This window comes from Odontesthes bonariensis, chromosome 5, assembly GCF_027942865.1.
Source record: "Odontesthes bonariensis isolate fOdoBon6 chromosome 5, fOdoBon6.hap1, whole genome shotgun sequence".
NCBI lineage: Eukaryota > Metazoa > Chordata > Actinopteri > Atheriniformes > Atherinopsidae > Odontesthes > Odontesthes bonariensis.
The window spans coordinates 686144-704777 of record NC_134510.1 but is presented as its reverse complement, the minus strand read 5'-3'; the positions used below and the strand labels follow the sequence as shown (position 1 = coordinate 704777).

General features: G+C 41.2%; 1 protein-coding gene across 1 annotated transcript in view; it reads right to left on the bottom strand.

Annotated features, from left to right (window-relative positions):
• hace1 (HECT domain and ankyrin repeat containing E3 ubiquitin protein ligase 1) overlaps positions 1-18634 on the bottom strand; it is a 106843-nt gene that overhangs the window by 74076 nt on the left and 14133 nt on the right. The window contains exons 4-11 of the mRNA XM_075464650.1: positions 9531-9635; positions 8426-8501; positions 8141-8272; positions 7686-7768; positions 7330-7426; positions 7122-7223; positions 6930-7036; positions 5923-6073 (exon numbers count right to left, since the gene is read on the bottom strand). Of these exons, the coding sequence (XP_075320765.1) occupies positions 5923-6073; positions 6930-7036; positions 7122-7223; positions 7330-7426; positions 7686-7768; positions 8141-8272; positions 8426-8501; positions 9531-9635 (853 nt within the window). The remainder of the gene's footprint in view (positions 1-5922; positions 6074-6929; positions 7037-7121; positions 7224-7329; positions 7427-7685; positions 7769-8140; positions 8273-8425; positions 8502-9530; positions 9636-18634) is intronic.

Genomic DNA, 18634 nt, shown 5'->3' with positions numbered 1-18634 from the left:
TGCGCTTTTTTTCCTTGAGTGGGATAAAATGTTCTAAATATACAGTATATGGGCAGAGAAAAAAAACAAGGATAAATTAAAAAAATAACATCAGTAGTCTAAGAAAAAGGGAAGACTTGCTCTTCCATGTCTTAAGGAATACTATGAGGCAGCTCAGGTTAGATATCTAAATGAGTTTAACTTCAGTGGGGAGGGTAGTACCAGTCAGAACCAAGAACCTTCATTATTAGCACCCTTTGGACCACAACAACCTCTGGATAACTGTATACCTAAAGGTGTGGACTTGAGTAATTAAAAGACATATGAACCTGACACTATGATACTAGATATGAACAAAGAGCAGAGACCCGATTCTGAGGTCGCCAAAAGGGACCCCCTCAACGCCCTGGCTGCACCTAGAAATTCTGTCCATAAAAATCATGAACAGAATCGGTGACAAAGGGCAGCCCTGACAGAGTCCAACCCTCACCGGAAACATGTCCGACTTACTGCTGGCAATGCGGACCAAACTCTGACACCAGTCGTACAGCGGTGTCTCATAAACGTGTTGACGGTGCACCACTTCCCCTTCTTGAGCCGGCGGATTGTTGTCCAGAACCTCTTCGAGGCCGTCTGGAAGTTATTCTCCATGCCCTCACCAAACTCCTCCCAAGCCCGAGTTTTTGCCTCAGCAACTTCAAAGGCTGCATTCCGCTTGGCCTGTCGGTACCATCAGCTGCTTCCAGAGTCCCACTGGCCAAAAAGGCCTGATAGGACTCCTTCTTCAGCTTGACGGCTTCCCTCACCGCTATTCATAATATGAACAAAAAATGTACTCTGAATTTTAAAGCAACATGGGAAACAGATGGCAGAATTAAAAGAATGTTACAAGATCTGCACACAGATCAATTTAACAGCTTCAACTTTTTTGGACAAGCTTTCCACAAGGTTTAGGAGTGTTTATGGGAATTTTTTACCATTCTTCCAGAAGCGCATTTGTGAGGTAAGACACTGATGTTGGACAGAAGGCCTGGCTCACAGTTTCTGCTCTGATTCATCTCAAAGGTGTTCTATCGGATGGAGGTCAGGACTCTGTACAGGCCAGTCAGGTTCTTCCACAGCAAACTGGCTCCTCCATGTCTTTATGGAGCTTGCTTTGTGCACTGGTGTGCAGTCATGTTGGAACAGGAAGGGGCCATCCCCAAACTGTTTCCACAGAGCTGGGAGCATGAAATGGTCCAAAATCTCTTGGTATGAAGCATTCAGAGTTCCTTTCACTGGAACTAAGGGGCCAAGCCCAGCTCCTGAACAACAACCCCATACCATAATCCCCCCTCCACCAAAATTTACACTTGGCACAATGCAGTCAGACAAGTACCGTTCCCCTGGCAACCGCCAAACCCAGACTCCTCCATCAGATTGCCAGATGGAGAAGATTAAGATAAACCTTTATTGCCCCAAAGGGAATTTGTCTTGTACTTGGAAGCAACATACAGTATAGCACAAACAGCACATACAGAAAACACACAAGACGTACATATGCAGACAAGACAGAATAACAGACTAATAAATAAATATACAAAGAGCAAGAATTGGGCATTTCAGGTGCCTAGTACATATCTTCGGGTGGCTCTCTACTTGAATTTAGCCTGTTAAGCAACTGAATGCTCCTGGGCACAAAAGATGTCAGTGCTCTATTTGTTTTCACCTGAGGCATTCTATAACGAAGACCAGAGGGGAGAAGGGAGTACTCAGGGAAGAGGGGGTGAAACGGGTCATCTAATATCCTCAAGGCCAAATTAGTTGTGTTTTTGTCTGTAATGTGACTAATGCTTTTCACCTCAGTACCTGTGATTTTCCTGCCCAATTTTGTGACCTTGTCCAGCATATTCCTGTTCGGGACAGACAGACCTCCCCCCAACACTGCAAAGGTCACAACACTTTGAATAAAAGTTAAATAGAATAATCTTAAAATTGCTGTATCAGCCTTAAAACTACGCAGCTTTCTCAGGAAATAAAATCTTTGTTGTGCCTTTGAATATCTTGCCAGAGTGTTAGCCTTCCATGTTAATTTGTTGTCAATGATGGTACCTAGGTACTTATATTCTTCCACCATACCTATATCATTCCCTTGTAAGGTGACAGGTATAAGAGGGGGCCTTTTCCTAAAATTGATGACCATTTCTTTGGTTTTCAGAATATTTAAAATCAAGGAATTAGCATTGCACCATTCAAAAAACTGTTCAATTTCTTGCCTGTAGCTTGACTCGTCACCTGTTAAGAAACCAACTAAGGCAGTATCGTCAGCAAACTTAATAAGGGAACATTCAGGGGTGTGGCTCACACAGTCATTTGTGTACAGTATGTATAAAATTGGAGAAAGGACACACCCCTGGGGTACGCCCCTGTTTGTGTTGATGGAGGATGACTGGTAGTTGCCTGCCTTAACATACTGTATTCTATTAGTTAAAAAGTCATAAATCCATTTAAGAAGTGAGAGGCTAACTCCCATATTCAGCAGCTTTTCAATAAGGATATGTGACTGAAGCGTATTGAACGCTGATGAAAAGTCAACAAACAGAATACGTACATATGATGAGGGTAATTCCAGATGTTTGTATATTCCATTTAGGAGGGTGGTGATTGCATCTTCCACTCCTCTCTTCTGCCTATATGCAAATTGAAATTTGTCCATTTGAGCAACTGTTTGTTTTTTTAAGTGGGTTAGCACAATCCGCTCCAGACACTTCATTGCTGCAGAAGTAAGTGCCACTGGCCTAAAATCATTTAAAACGGACGGTTTAGGTTTTTTAGGCAGAGGCAGAATTTCTGCTGTTTTCCAAATTTTGGGTACCATATGCGTGTCCAAGGACTTTTGGAACAGTTTGCTGAAAACAAAGCTGAGTTGTTCGTGGCATGAGCTCAGTACCATACTCTGTAGCTTGTCAGGGCCGGCCGCTTTACGGGGTTTCACGAGAGAGAATACCCGCCCCACTTCACTGCAGGCTGACGCTGATTGGTGCGCATTCTATTGCATTATCCAGACAGCTTAGCTCAGTCCTCTCACCGCTCTCCCATCTAGAAAAATGTTCATTCATTGCATTCGCCTCTTCAACAGTGTGTGCCGCGATTTTTTTGCTGATTATTTTGTCCAATCATAGTTTTAATTCCTTTCCATGCCATCCGCGAATTATTGTCCAGTAACAGTTGTTCCACGTTTGAGTTATATATTCCTTTGTTATGATTGATTTTCGCCTGTTTTCCCTTTGAATCAACTTCCCCCGCGTCTATCATTTGCTTTAAACGCTCGTTCCTTTTCCACCAACAGTTTTTTAATATCCATTGTGATCCATGGTTTTGTGTTGCCAAACATTTTTACGCTTTTTGTAGGGATCAGACTATCCACGCAAAAGTTGTAAAGAACCACGATACTCTACGGCAAAAGTAAGGTGCATAAAGTCTGATATCTTTGGAGCAGTGGAACTCTGCTGAACTCGGAGTGCTGAATCCTTCCTCTGGAGGTGATGGTTGTGCAGAGATCCGTAGGAAATAACCGGTCGAAGTGATTAGCCATAGCAGCTCCGTGTGAAGGCCCAGACTGTATTAACGTTTTAACCCCAGGTCACTAGTCCTCCCGTTTAGCTAAGTTATCTCTCCCTTTCAACCGTGTTTCCTTATAACTATTGCAAAATACCCATATTCTGTCTCTTATCAATTGTTTATACACCTATATACCTGTGCAATGTTGAATAAATGTTTGTATTAATCCATTTAAGAGCGTCACGGACAGTTACTAAGTCGGTTGTCACTTCAAACAGAACGTACGAATCAGAATGAGACTACCCATTTTAAGATGTTAACAGTTTTCCTACCTGACTGTAAGTTAAAGTTAAGATAATGGTAGGTGGTGCCCCGAATTCCAGGTTTTAAGGCTTATTTGAGACAGTGAGAACCCTCATAAATCCTTATATTTGGTAACCAATAACGCTACAAAGCTCTCTACGCACTGTTCCTGAGCTAATCTGAAGGCCACATGAAGGTTGGAGGTCTGCAGCGACTGACTCTGCAGAAAGTTGGCGACCTCTGAGCACTATGAGCCTCAGCATCCTCTGACCCCGCTCTGTCATTTTACCTGGCCCACCACTTCCTGGCTGAGCTGCTGTCGCTCCCAATGGCTTCCACTGTGTTATAACACCACTGACAGCTGACTGTGGGATATTTAGCAGAGAGGAAGTTTCACCACTGGACTTGTTGCACAGGTGGCATCCTATCATGGTACCATGCTGGAGTTCACTGAGCTGCTGAGAGCGAAACATTCTTTTTGTAGAAGCAGTCTGCATGCTGAGCTGCTTGAATTTACATAGAAGTGATTGGATCAACTGAATTTAATTATTTGGATGGGTGAGTGAATACTTTTGGCAATATAGTGTATATACATCTATATATCTATAGATAGATATATAGAGATATTTAGATTTGGGATTCAACAATTGTAAAATTGTGAGCCAAAAATAATAACAATAATTGGCCGTTAGCCAATACCTAATACCTGATTTTTTTTTCCCCATTAATATCAGTGAAATAATAAAATATGCAATATAAAAAAATTTAAAAAATGGAACAGTAAGTATTTCAACCTTTCATCAGATTACTCTTGAATTAGCACAAATTCTTTCATACAAACGTATTAACCAATTTACCCACTTAATCCAATTAAAGGGATAGTTCGCCTCTTTTGACATGAAGCTGTATGACATCCCATATCAGCAGCATCATTTATGAACATCTTCTTACCCCCTGCTGCGTCCTGTGAGCAGAGTTCCAGCTGAGTTTTGGTGTTGATGAAGGATGTCCGGCTAGTTGGCTGGGGACACAAAAATAAAGCGTTTTGCTTCTCAAAACAATATGCGTTCAAAAGAGTAATACATTTGCATCACAAAATCGTTGTCCAGGAAAAAGTCAGACCTCACATCGCTTGGCGCTATTTTTGCCTCCCTTCATATCAATGCATTCAGCCACCTAGCGATAGCCGCGCCTGTTACGGTGTTTGCTGCTCGGAAGCAGGGGAGTGCTCGGTCTGCTCTTCGGTCTGCACAGTTTACATTGGACGCATTGATATCAAGGGAGGCAAAAATAGCGCCAAGCAATTGTGAGGTCTGACTTTTTCCTGGACAACGATTTTGTGATGCAAATGTATTACTCTTTTGAACGCATATTGTTTTGAGAAGCAAGACGCTTTATTTTTGTGTCCCCAGCCAACTAGCCGGACTACCTTCGTCAACTCCAAAACGAGGCTGGAACTCTGCTCACAGGACGCAGCAGGGGGTAAGAAGATGTTCATAAATGATGTTGCTAATATGGGATGTCATACAGCTTCATGTCAAAAGAGGCGAACTATCCCTTTAAGGGTCGAGGCGAGGTTGTGGGGGCTGGAGCTTATTCCAGGTGCTATTGTGCGAGAGGCAAGGTACACCAAGGACAGGTCGCCAGTCCATCACAAGAGCACACAGAGACAAACAAGACAAACAGCCATGCACCCTTTCACTCATTCCCAGGGTCAATTCAGAGTCACCAATTAACCTGTGGGAATAAGAAGGAGTACCCAGAGAGAACCCATGCATGCATTGGGAGAACATGCAAACTCCATACAGAAAGGCCCCAGCCGGGATTCAAACCAGGAACCCTCTTGCTAAGAGGCAATGGTGCTAACCCCAGATAAAATGTTCTTGTGAAAAATAAACTGCCTGCTATGGATATAGGCTGCCACTTATTGGATATTTGACTGACACACAGGACAACCCTAGAGGTGTCTATGACCCAACAGGCAAGAGGCACAAGTGGAACCTTCGAGGTTATTTTAAAGTTGTGTCTGATCAGTGTATTATTTTGTGTTAGTGGCATGTCAACGGATCACAGTATACTGTATGTGCACTTTCTACTTACCTTAAAGACCTGGCTACGAGGTGTCTTGTTACCATTATAGCCCATGTCATTGCCATTGTTAGGTGAGGAAGGCCCAAGGTGGAAGACATGGCAAAAAATCCGCACAATTCTCAAGAGACTCTTCATCTGAGCTTCATAACTACTGGAAAGACTGTGAGAGACAAAGACAAAAGACAACAATAATAAACAATATTTTTAACTTTAAAATTGAGCCCCTTATACAACTGGTAAAAATAAATAAATAAAAACGGCTACTGGCTTTTGAGTTCAATGGGGAAGTGTTTATTCGCAATAAACATAATTCGGTCCCACATAAAATGACTGCAGTATTTGCAGATTTTTCATTGGCTCCAGCTCGCCACAGGACATGCATTAGCTCATTTTAAATAAGTGAGCGTAGCTGGTTGTTTGTCTCATTTGTCTCAATGTAGCTATATAAAGAGCTGGTAGCTAATTTTCTGTATCACTGTATGACGTTGACATGAATGGTCCATTAATAAATAATAAATAAATAATAAATTAATTAATTAATTAAAATAATAACTTATTATCTTGGGCTTATAAGGAACTATTACCACAAGGTAGTGGTAGGTATTCCAGTTATGAAAATGTGGTAGCATTGCATGCAATGGGAAAAAGTTTACTTGGCTGGTTTTAGCAGTACCTGTGCCTGCTTTTAAAAAGAAGTTTAAACATGCTGCTCTTGGTATAACTTAAGAATTAGATAAAGTATTAGATGATTTTAAAAAAGGCACACAATTAAAATGTGTTTGTGTTGGTTTTCATTCATCTTGTCCTCTCAGGATTCCCCAAAATCTTCTAAAGAAACAGCCTTTGATTTCTCAGAAAAGACTTCAATGCTGAGCTAGGCTAACCACATCCCAACCCCAAATGTACATGAGACTGTGTCTAAATACTCTGCAGCAACTGTATATTATACTGTTTGCTTCGTATAAAAAGTAAACTGAAAGAAGTAGAACTCAATTACTGTATGTATGTAATTATACCTGAGAAGCTTGTGTCCATTGGTGGTAGCAACTTCAGCAAGACTAGTCATGATCCTCTGGTGATAACTGTCACTGTGCTGAGAGACATGCTCCAGAACCTGCCTGAGCTACACACACAAGATATTCACACACCAATTTCAGTTTGAAATTCATACAATGGGTCTTTGAGAGACTTTGCAGACAATAAATTACCATTATCTCTTTAATATCATCATTCTGTGTCATCTGGATGAGGGTTTGGAACAGTTTGCTATGGTGCTGGATGAGTATCTCACAGGTCTCACCATACCCACCCTGAAAATATTACAGGAGGTATAGTAACAGTAACTGAAAAGCACAAACCATCAAGAAAAAGAAGAGGTAAAACACACGTAAGCTTAAACAGTGCTGAAATGCCCACCTGCACACAGAGATCCAGAGGTGTGACTCCATTCTTGTCAGCAAGGTATTTAGCACCTCGAGAAAGCAGGATCTGTGCTGTGTCTCTTTGGCCATGGCTGAGGAATACACAAGATCAGCTTTATCACAACTGTAGTAACAGGCAAAGCTGAACATAGGTATTTTTTTTTAATATTGTAATCCTTAATATTTCAAATTGGCGGGAAAGCAGGGAGAGAAAGAGAGAGAGAAACATGAGGCAATTGACTGGCTGCATGAGATGTAGCAAGGACTTCAGCCTCTTTGATTAAAGAACACACACCTAAGTGCGCTATAGAGGCAGAGCAATCCCAAATCCTTTTCTTCTTCTTACACTACCTGCAGGCGAAGTAAAGAGGTGTGGCTCCGGAGACATTTGGCCTGTTGATGTCAGCTCCACTGTCCAGAAGACACAACACCGTCTGTGCAGACATGGTACATTTCCACATCACATACAGTCAAATGTCCCAAAACCCCAGAAAGAAATACCATGGCAAAAGTACAAGTTTTGCAACAGGACTGGGTGCACCCTCTACTTCACCACAGCACCTAAACTAACCACAAAGCAGCAACATCACCATACTATGACACGTTTTAAATGATTGTAAAACCAACTACATGCAGATTATCTGCAGGTGCTTTGAGCTGACATGTCATGGCTGTGTCAAGCCTAAGAACAACATCTGTTTCCGGACTTTGAGTCTCGTAACCTACTCTTGGAAATAAAAATGCAAATCATTTGTATAATGTATGTGATGTTTTACCAATTAAAGAGATGTTTGCAGTTGTCTTACTGTTTTGTGCCCGTTCTGACAGGCTACATGAAGTGCAGTCTGCCCCATGGCATCCTCCACGTCCACATTGGACACATGCTGGACCAGGTCATGCAGAAGCTCTGTTCGCCCATTTACTGCCAACCAGTGGATCTGCAGCAAAGGTTCACATGGACAGTCTTTATCCTGATTACAGGAGGAAGTTTAAAAGTAGCCACAAACCTCAATAATGTGATAAGAAATGGTGATAACACTTTAAGGTCAAATGCCACCCTAACCACCAGCAGAGGACGATCGTTCACTCACAGCAGTCAGTCCCTCGTTGTTGCAGATATTGACATCAGCATTATATTCCAATAATTTGCCCATGCACTTCTTCTGTCTGAGAGAAAAATGGAAAGAAATGATTGGTTAAGTGTCAGCGTTAATGAACATGTAATTACTGTCTAACGCTTTTCATATAAAGACTCATCAGAGACTTTCTTGAAAGTCCATCCAAGGTTGGGTCACCTGGACAAATAACTACATGTGAGAAACGAGTCTAATAAGCAGGGATTTAAAGGAAACTTTACAGTTGTGCATTCCCACTAGCAGTATAATAAATCCTATTTCGCTCCAGATGTACGTTTCAGTTTACATGGTCTCAAGTAGAGACAATCAAAAAATCTGCCACTAACATAAAATGGAGGAGACCCAGCATCATGTTATGCCACAACAGCTCTTAAACAAGCTGATGAGGATTCTGACTGCTTGTATACAAGCAGTCAGCACTCGCTCAAATTCTAAAGAAGGAGCCAGTCATGCGCGGCGTACGTGGAGCAGGTTTGTTGCGTGACACGACGAAGGATTTTTGTTGGTGTTGTTGTGTTCATTGTATAAGGCACAGGTGAACTCTGGGTGGACTGGTGGTGTGAGCGGTATCAGAGCCGTTTGATAAAAACTCGCTCCACGCTCCGCTCACATGCTCACATGCACATGCTCTGCTGACAGGGTGACAGCAGAATAAAGAGACACTTGTCATGTGAACAGTTAGAATGTCTCCTGTATCATAATGTGCAGCCAGGGAGCTCTTGGATTAGACTACGTATCATCAACTTTCATGTACAAATCAAGCCCATGAAGACCAGAGCTAGCTTGGAAAAGTAAGACACAAAGAGATGACGTATCTGTAGGCATTTTCAACTAACCTTGAAGAATGGAAATAGTTATTATCGTTATTATAAATATTATTATCATAATTATCATTTGCTTTTTGTACAAGCGATACACCAACAAAAGGAAGATAAATCTTGGAAATAGCTAAATATGTTAGATTTGTATATATATATTATGAGGTGACCCAAAGTAAACTCAGGAGATGAGCCAAAGCTTTGATTGAAATGGTTGTTATACGCTGGATGTCTGCTCATACCCATTCCTAGCAGCCAGATGAAGAGGGGTACAGCCTGAGATGTCCTGGTAGTTTGGGTTGGCTCCTCTCTTCAACAGCAGAACCAGGCATTCCACTGACCCACAGCTGTACAAAGGGAACAAAGTCAAACATTTTTATGTTTACAAAATCCTCCCCATTGAGTATGTGAGATAGTACTACTGTCAGTAACCAAATGTCTGAGGCTAGACCACAGAGGCATCAGGCTAAGATCCTCTTCAGGGATACTTTCCAATGAATTCAAAGCGTTTCCAAGTTGTTCCAGTCCAGATGGGCTTTATCATCCTTCAAAAAAACAAAATTATTTACCGTAGGGTCTTCAAAGGAAACCTTCAAATGAGCTGACCTTTAGGGATCCTTCTGACATTCTAAGCCACCTCAGCAGTCTGCTTTTGATGTAAAGGGGCAGTGGCTCTACACCAAGCTCCCCAGAATGTCTGAGTTCCTAATCCTATCTCTAAGAACAAACTCATTTCAGCAAGCTTATTCTTTAGTTCACAACACAAATCTTGTACTCATATGCATGGATTGGAATGTAAAAATATGAATAAGAATCATTCCAGTTGTTTGGGTCAACATTTAATGAGGTCTTTTTCCAATTTTTGTCCCCTTTAATATGGTTTAAATGGTTTGCGAGTCATCGGACTGTGTTTCTGCTTACATTTTACACAATCATTGTCAAAACAGTGTGACTGAAAAGATGTGCAAACTTGATTAGTTTATTGGTTACTTTAACCTTCTAAATAGTACATTCACAATGCTGATCAGCCATTCGCAGAAACCTCTCACTGCCTGATCAAATCGAATCAAAATCAAATCAAATCAAATTTATTTGTAGCACATTTTATGTACAAACAATTCAAAGTGCTTCACATAAAATAAAAACATTACAGCAGGGAGTGGAAGAAGCATTAAAAATACATAAAAGAAAATAAAGAGAAACAAATAAAATAATTTAAATGAATTTAATAACAAGCAACAGTCCAGATAAATTAAAAGATATCGTGCAGATTTCATGCATAGACACATGAGAACAGAAATGTCTTTAACCTGGATTTAAAAATGTCTCCATTTGGTGAGAGTTTAATCTCCACTGGCAGTTTGTTCCACTTGTTTGCAGCATAACAGCTAAATGCTGCTTCTCCATGTTTAGTCTGGACTCTGGACTGGACCAGCTGACCTGAGTCCTTGGATCTAAGAGCTCTGCTGGGTTTATATTCTCTGAACAGATCACAGATGTATTTTGGGCCTAAACCGTTCTGGGATTTGTAAACCATCAGCATGGCAATTTATCATGACAAAGTGGCTGAAAAAAAGCCCTGACAGCGATTACAAACCAAAAGGACAAGAAAGACAGACGGTCACAGGTAATAACGACGCTACAGACGTTCCAGATGGCACATAATGCGGGACTGAGTTTCTTCTGAGTGGTATGTGTGAACTACCAAAAGAAGCACAGCAGTGGTTTAATAATGATGTACTTTTGCATGGCTAAGATGAAACCCATATGGGAAAAGGACTACAGAGTTAATGTGTATAAACCACCGGAAGTTAACCCCTTAACAGGCGGGCAATTTTTGCCTGCAACTCCTAAAAAAAGCCTACCCAAAGTAAATTGAAAGCTGTACTTGAACCACTTGGAGTAGAGGGCTGGTTGAGGTCTCTTTTAAAGAGAACACTCTGAATTTTCACCTACAACAGTCAGAATCTCTGTAAGTGCTTCTGTCACAGAGCAATATGAGCTTGAATACAGTGAAAGAGATGGATTTTTATGTCTGCCGAATTTTTCTTCCTAAATATGTGTCTTAAAAGTGACTTTAGCATAGGGCTGCGGACTGAAAAACACAATGGGACTACAGCCTGAAGTCTTATCTAGTCCCACTTCACATTTCGACTGTAATACAACAAAAACTGAGTATTTTGTACAGGTTTTTCTAAGGATAGGACCAGGCGTGCCAAAGCTGTGCCAAAGCTGTGCCATTTGGAGAGCCTCGGGGAAAAATGGCTGCCATTCCTGAACGCTTCAACATACAGTCATGATCTGGGGCTCTAATGAAAGGTTACACTTGGGACTGTCTTATTCCACATCCAGATCCTCTGTCAGTATCACTGACAAAGAGTAACAGAAGCACAAACACATTTTGTCTACAACCAGAGCTTTGTGCAGACAATAAAAGTCCAAACAAATATTATGGTCTAAATGCAATTAGTTTATATACATAAATAATGACATAGCAAACCACACTGAACAGTATTTACAATTTGTGTTCACATTTTTTGCTGTTGGCAACATGCTAATCATTGTAGCGGTCTCTGCCTGGCACAAAGCAGAGAGGCACATCACATGTGGCACACGTCACAGGAGTCTTGGTCTGGCAGTGTCTGCACCTCAAGCATCCAGCTGTCCTGCGTCCTGATGTGTGCACAGGTTTGTGATGACCGGCAAGAAATGGTCCAGATTCAGCTGAGGTGGTAGACCCCGTCTCTGCCAACTCCAAGGCTAAGGTCTCCCTGAATGCCTTCTGGTGCAAAGGAACCTCACCTCTGCTTCCGCAATGTTCTTTCTGCAAGATGCATTCACAAAAGCAATGTCCATGAAGTGGAACAAGAAAGTCTACTTCTGTGTTTTGTGCAAGACCTTCAAGTATCTTATCAGGCCATCTGATAGGTCAACCCCCCCCCATGTACCTAAAAGTGCAGTTGGAAAAAAAAGGAGGAAAAATCGTATCAAAATATGTCCTGCACACAAATTATTACATTTCAAAAGGCAGACCCCCCCCCCCCCCCCCCCCCCCCCCCATCTCTCTCTCGACCTCATGCTTTTTACATTTTCCAGTAGAGGGGTGATGGGGCTCCTCTAAACTTTTGTTTTGTTCCACTATGTTTTTAGAGAAAGTAGCACGTGGGACCCCCTCCTCTGAATTATCTTCAGACGTTCTATTATGTACAACAAATAAAAAACAAAGAAAAGTGTTTTATGATACAAGAAAGACTGAGTTGTGTATATAATAATTGACACTACTTTTAGCTCTTTTTCAATGTTTGCTGTATTGAAGAGAACGCTGCTGAGTGATAACGCTGAGCCCACATTTTCCTTCGGAAACAATAAAGTATGTAACTATAAAGTATCTATCTATCCATCTATCTATAACTAGAATAATATGAAGTAAAATATGAATAATACTCACTCGTCGAAAGCACGTTTCCCTCTTCAGATGCTACGTGCACTCATTATTACTGTCCCCGTCTGACGTCAGAAGCATCACTGTCCCGGTGTAAACAAACCCCCGAGGCTTCCTGCTTACTGTATTTTGTTTTTACGTCCGTTTAGCCATGTTTTAGAAAAATAAACCAATAAACTGCAGAATCTGAAATTACGCACGACGATGCGTAATTTTCACGTCAAAAAGCTAGACTATTTCTCTGTGACGCTTTTTACGGGTTACATTTTCCATATATGGAAGAAGAGACCACCCCTCAACCTGATACCGATTTGTTTAGAATTTCATGAGCTATTCAATACGCCACTTCAAAGTAAAATCCGCCGAAACTAGTTCAAGCCGCACACATAAGACTAGGGGCAGATACTTTTGACGCATCAGTGAGTAACTGACTATTGTGCCCCAGCAGACGGGGTAAACAGGCATCTATTGGAGTAAGTAAGATGTCATTCAAAAGCTAAAAGACCAGAGCTGTTTCGGTATCACGTCGGGGCTAATACATGCATGCTAACTGAAGTTATGATCAAGAATGTGCGGAAAAATATGCTTCTGACAGAAATTCTGAAAGTTTGCCGCCGCAGACTTTGTGTCTTTGTGGGTGAAAGACTTGTTGTAAAATAACTATTTTACTTGAGCACATTTACTGGACCCTTGCCAACATATCAGGACCATTTTTGTTGGAGTTGTATCTTTTCTTAGAATACTGTAAGGCTTTATAGGTAACTTTGACACTTTTTTGTATTTGCGACTGGTTTTACATAAGTGTTTATTGTGTCCACAGTTCAGAATCAGAATCAGAATCAGAATCGCTTTTTATTGCCAGGTATGTGGACACACACGAGGAATTTGACTCCGGTTACACCTCACTCTCTTTAGTGCAACAAGTACAAAAAATAGACAAAAAAATAAACATAGAACAAGATTAAATCAGAAGTGCAAATTGGTGCATGGTGCAAGGATGATACACTGAAGTCCGGTTTTAGCTGTTTAACACAGAGACAGCCTGAGGGAAGAAACTGTTCCTGTGTCTTGTTGTTTTGGCGTACAGAGTTCTGTAGCGCCTTGCAGAAGGGAGGAGATTAAACAGTTTGTGTCCAGGGTGTGATGTGTTTGCAGAGATGTTACCTGCCCGTTTCCTGACTCTGGACAGGTACAGATCCTGGATGGAGGGCAGGCTGACACCATTCTGGTGTTCTGATTGTATCTTGGATTGCCATACATCATTGGAATCGCAAGACCCTTAGCTTTCCAACGGTATATTTAGGGACATATAAAGGGGGGCTGAGGAAAACCCCAGATTTGCCCTGAAGTATGCAACGTCCCGCCGGCGGGACATAAAAACGTTAAGGGGTTAATTGTATATTTCATTAAGTCAGTGTCCATGTCTGGCAAACACTTAAGCCAGTGTTTTGCACTTAAGACGTTTTGCTGTCTGATCAGCCTACTTTATTCCTCAGTACCAACAACAGCAGAGAATTCCTCATGCAACATTCATCCAGCAGAACCGATCTTCTCGTCCAATAGCTGTCTTTGCTGATTGGTCCCACATACTGTTCTTTCAATTTGTTGGAGTCCAGCTGAATCATAAAATAATCTGATAGCTAAATAAATCAAATCAAATCAAATCAAATTTATTTGTATAGCACATTTCATGTACAAACAGTTCAAAGTGCTTTACATAAAATAAAAGCATTGCAGCAGGGAGTGCAAGAAGCATTAAAAATACATAAAAGAATATAAAGAGAAACAAATAAAATCATTTAAATGAATTTAAAATCAGGCAACAGTCTAGATAAGTTAAAAGATATTTCATGCATAGACACATGAGAAAAGAAATGTTTTTAACCTGGATTTAAAAATGTCTCCATTTGGTGAAAGTTTAATCTCCACTGGCAGTTTGTTCCACTTGTTTGCAGCATAACAGCTAAATGCTGCTTCTCCATGTTTAGTCTGGACTCTGGACTGGACCAGCTGACCTGAGTCCTTGGATCTAAGAGCTCTGCTGGCTTTATATTCTCTGAACAGATCACAGATGTATTTTGGGCCTAAACTGTTCTGGGATTTGTAAACCATCAGCAGGCTTTTAAAATCTATTCTGTGACTGACTGGAAGCCAGTGTAAAGATTTTAAAACTGCTGTGATGTGTTCAGATCCCTTAGTCCGGGTTAAAACTCTAGCAGCAGCGTTCTGGATGAGCTGCAGATGTTTAATGCTCTTTTTGGGAAGTCCAGTTAAAAGAGCATTACAGTAATGGAGTCTACTGGAGATTAATGCATGGAGGAGTTTCTCCTGGTCTGTTTGGGAGAGGAAACCTTTAATTCTGTTGATATTTCTGAGATGGTAAAAAGCTGCCTTGGTGACAGCTTTGATGTGGCTGCTGAAAGTCAGATCTGAGTCTATCAACACTCCGAGGTTACCAACTTGGTCAGTGATTGTAAGGTCCCGAGTCTCAAGATATTTACCAACGCTGACCCTCTTCTCTTTGCTCCCAAACAGAATGATCTCAGTTTTGTCTTCATTTAATTGTAGAAAATTCTCTCTCATCCAGGTGTTTACTTCCTCCAGACACTGACACAGTACGTCTGCTGGGCTGCAGTCGTCCGGTGACAGAGACACATAAAGTTGTGTATCGTCTGCATAACTGTGATAATTGATGTTAAAATTTTGCAATATCTGACCCAAAGGGAGCATATACAAGTTAAATAGAAGAGGTCCAAGAATTGACCCCTGGGGGACTCCACAAGTCATGGCCACTCGCTCAGATTCATAGCTGCCAATTGTAACAAAATAACTCCGGCCTTCTAAGTAGGCCCTGAACCAGTTAAGGACCGCTCCAGAAAGTCCAACCCAGTTTTCCAGCCTGTGCAACAGGATTCTGTGATCTACAGTATCAAACGCAGCGCTGAGGTCCAACAGAACCAGGACTGAAACATTACCAGAATCAGTATTCAACCTGATGTCGTTTAACACTTTGACCAGAGCTGTTTCAGTGCTGTGATGACGTCTGAAGCCTGATTGAAACTTATCAAGACTTCCACTTTCATTCAGAAAGTCGTTGAGCTGGTTAAATACAACTTTCTCAATAATCTTAGATATAAAAGAGAGGTTAGAGACAGGTCTGTAGTTGTTCATCATAGAGGCATCTAGAGTTCTCTTCTTTAGGAGAGGCTCAATGGCAGCTGTCTTTAGTGACTTGGGAAAAATGCCTGATGCCAGTGAGCTGTTAACTATTTGTAGGAGATCACTTTCTACTGAGGTAAAAACAGTTTTTAAAAAGTCAGATGGTATTATGTCCAGAGTGCAAGTTGTTGATTTCAGCTGCCGAACTGTTTCCTCTAGGATTTTTAAATCAACAATATTAAATTGTGACATAACGTCAGAGTTATTTCAGGTTTTAGACACAGATTAGTTTTCTTGTTTGTCTGTGTTGCGTTAATATTTTGTCTAATTGTTTTGATTTTTTGGCAAAAAAAGTTGGCAAATTCGTTGCATTTCTCAGTGGAGAGGAGGTCTGGGTTTGACTGTTTAGGAGGATTTGTGAGTTTTTCAACCATAGCAAACAGAGTTCGAGACTTGTTGACATTCTTATTAATCATTTCAGATAAATGCAGCTGTCTGGCCTTGCACAGCTCATTGTTATAACTACGCAGGCTTTCTTTGTACAGCTCATAGTGAATCTGAAGCTTTGTTTTCCTCCATTTACGTTCAGCTTTCATGCATTCTCTTTTCAGGTTTTTGACCGTAGTGGTGTTTCTCCATGGGGTTTTCTGTTTGATCAAGGTGCTCTTGATTCTTATCGGTGCAACAGCTTCCATTACATTCAAAATTTTCAAGTTAAAATGATCCAGCATTCCTTCAACCGACTCTGCGCTCATTGTTGGTAACATAACTATGGCCTCCCTAAACTGAGCACTTGTTTTCTCATTGATGTACCTCTTCTTAACTGAGAAGCTGGTTGTTTGAACATTCTGAGTAATATGTAAATCAAATAAAATACAAAAATGGTCAGACAAGGCCAAATCAGTAACAACAACAGAAGAAATATCAACACCTTTAGAAATGAGCAGGTCCAGAATGTGACCTCGAAGGTGGGTAGGTTCTGTTACATGCTGCCACAAACCAAACATGTCCAGCACAGAAGAAAATTCTTTGGCAGTACCATCCGTCATATTATCCATGTGAATGTTAAAATCCCCGGTCAAGATAAAATGGTTAAAATCAGTCGAAATAACAGACAATAATTCAGAAAATTCATCAATAAAACTTGCACAGTATCCTGGAGCTCTGTAAATGATTAAGAACAGGATTTTAGGAACACCCTTTAAAATAAAACTCAGATATTCAAAAGAAGTGAATTCACCAAATGAGATCTCTTTACACTGGAATGTATCTTTAAATAAGGCAGCTTCTCCACCACCTTTCCTCCCATTTCGGCATTTATCCATAAAACTAAAGTTTGGGGGAGCTGCTTCATTAAGAACAGTAGCACTTGTGCTCTCTATTAACCATGTTTCTGTCAGAAAAAGAAAATCTAAATTGTGTGAAATTATGAAGTCATTAACTAACAGTGACTTATTGGACAGAGATCTAATATTAAGTAAGGCTAGTTTTGTGGAGTTTACACTGGTCTCTGTTGTATTCTGAGTTGTACGTGGTACCGATAACAGATTAGATAAATTCACCCAGCAGGTTGACTGTTTTCGATTCCTTCTTTTACTAACTAATACAGGAATCCTATTGGGCCCCAGCTTGTTCTCAGAACAGCTGTCAGAAGTCGGACTTCTATAGCAGGGACCCTGAACACATCATGGCATGGTATCTTTGGTTTGAACAGTGCTATCTTTAAATAGCAAAGGAAATCACTCATACATGGACAAAGATGGACTGTGTCCTCATGTTTGACCGGCTCGGTCCCTCACACATGGTGGCAGTGGTGGGATCTGCCAGTTGAGGACACAGTTTTATTTTGGTAGTTTTTTTCTTTAGCTCGGTTTTTTTCTTTTCGGACTCTCCATGTTTTCCCCCTTTTGATCATGCACCGTGGAGCCAGGAAAAATACACCAGAGACCCAACCAGCACATGAACCATGGGCTGGAGAAGAGGAAATGGAGGCTGGAGCTTCTACAATGGCAGCAGACACTGGGGGTGAAGATGTCAGAGAACCAACACTGAGAGACCTGACTGGGATCTTACAGGCTTTCATGAACCAGCAGGAGGCACGGGAGGTCAAATTAAACCAAGAACGTGAAAAACAGGAACAAGGGTTTAAAGCTTTAAAACATCAGTTTCAGCTTCTACAAATGGAAGTGCAGGCCCGCACCTCTCCACTCCCTGAGTCCTCTTCAACTAATCCAGAAACCCAGGAGGATGACAATGAAGACGACCAGCAGGCCCAGGCTATTTCTGCACCAGTCAATAGATCTTCAGGTCAGTCACAGTTCTCTCTTGAGCCAAAGTTGCAGCAATTGACAAGTGAAGATGATATTGAACATTTCTTTGTTACATTTAAGAGAATTGCAGCTGCCTGTAGATGGCCAAAAGCAGACTGGGTTTTCCGCCTCATTCCTCTCCTAACTGGTAAGGCAAGGAGTGCCTATTAGGGATGTTAACTGATGACCGTGTGACCGATGGTTGACCGAATCAACGTCGTCCGGTTAGAATTTTTCTGCCGTCGGTTTAAAAAAAAAAAAAAAAACTCACTATATCTTTAGAAATGTTATGTGAGCATGAGCCATCCCACGATGGAAGAACAACCGCAGCAGAGCTCACGTAGAGCCCTCCTCAGAGGTCCTCTCTTGCACCGATTGCAACTTGTACGCCGTACATGACGGGTCCTGTCTGCGCAGTTAAAAAAAATAAAAAAAT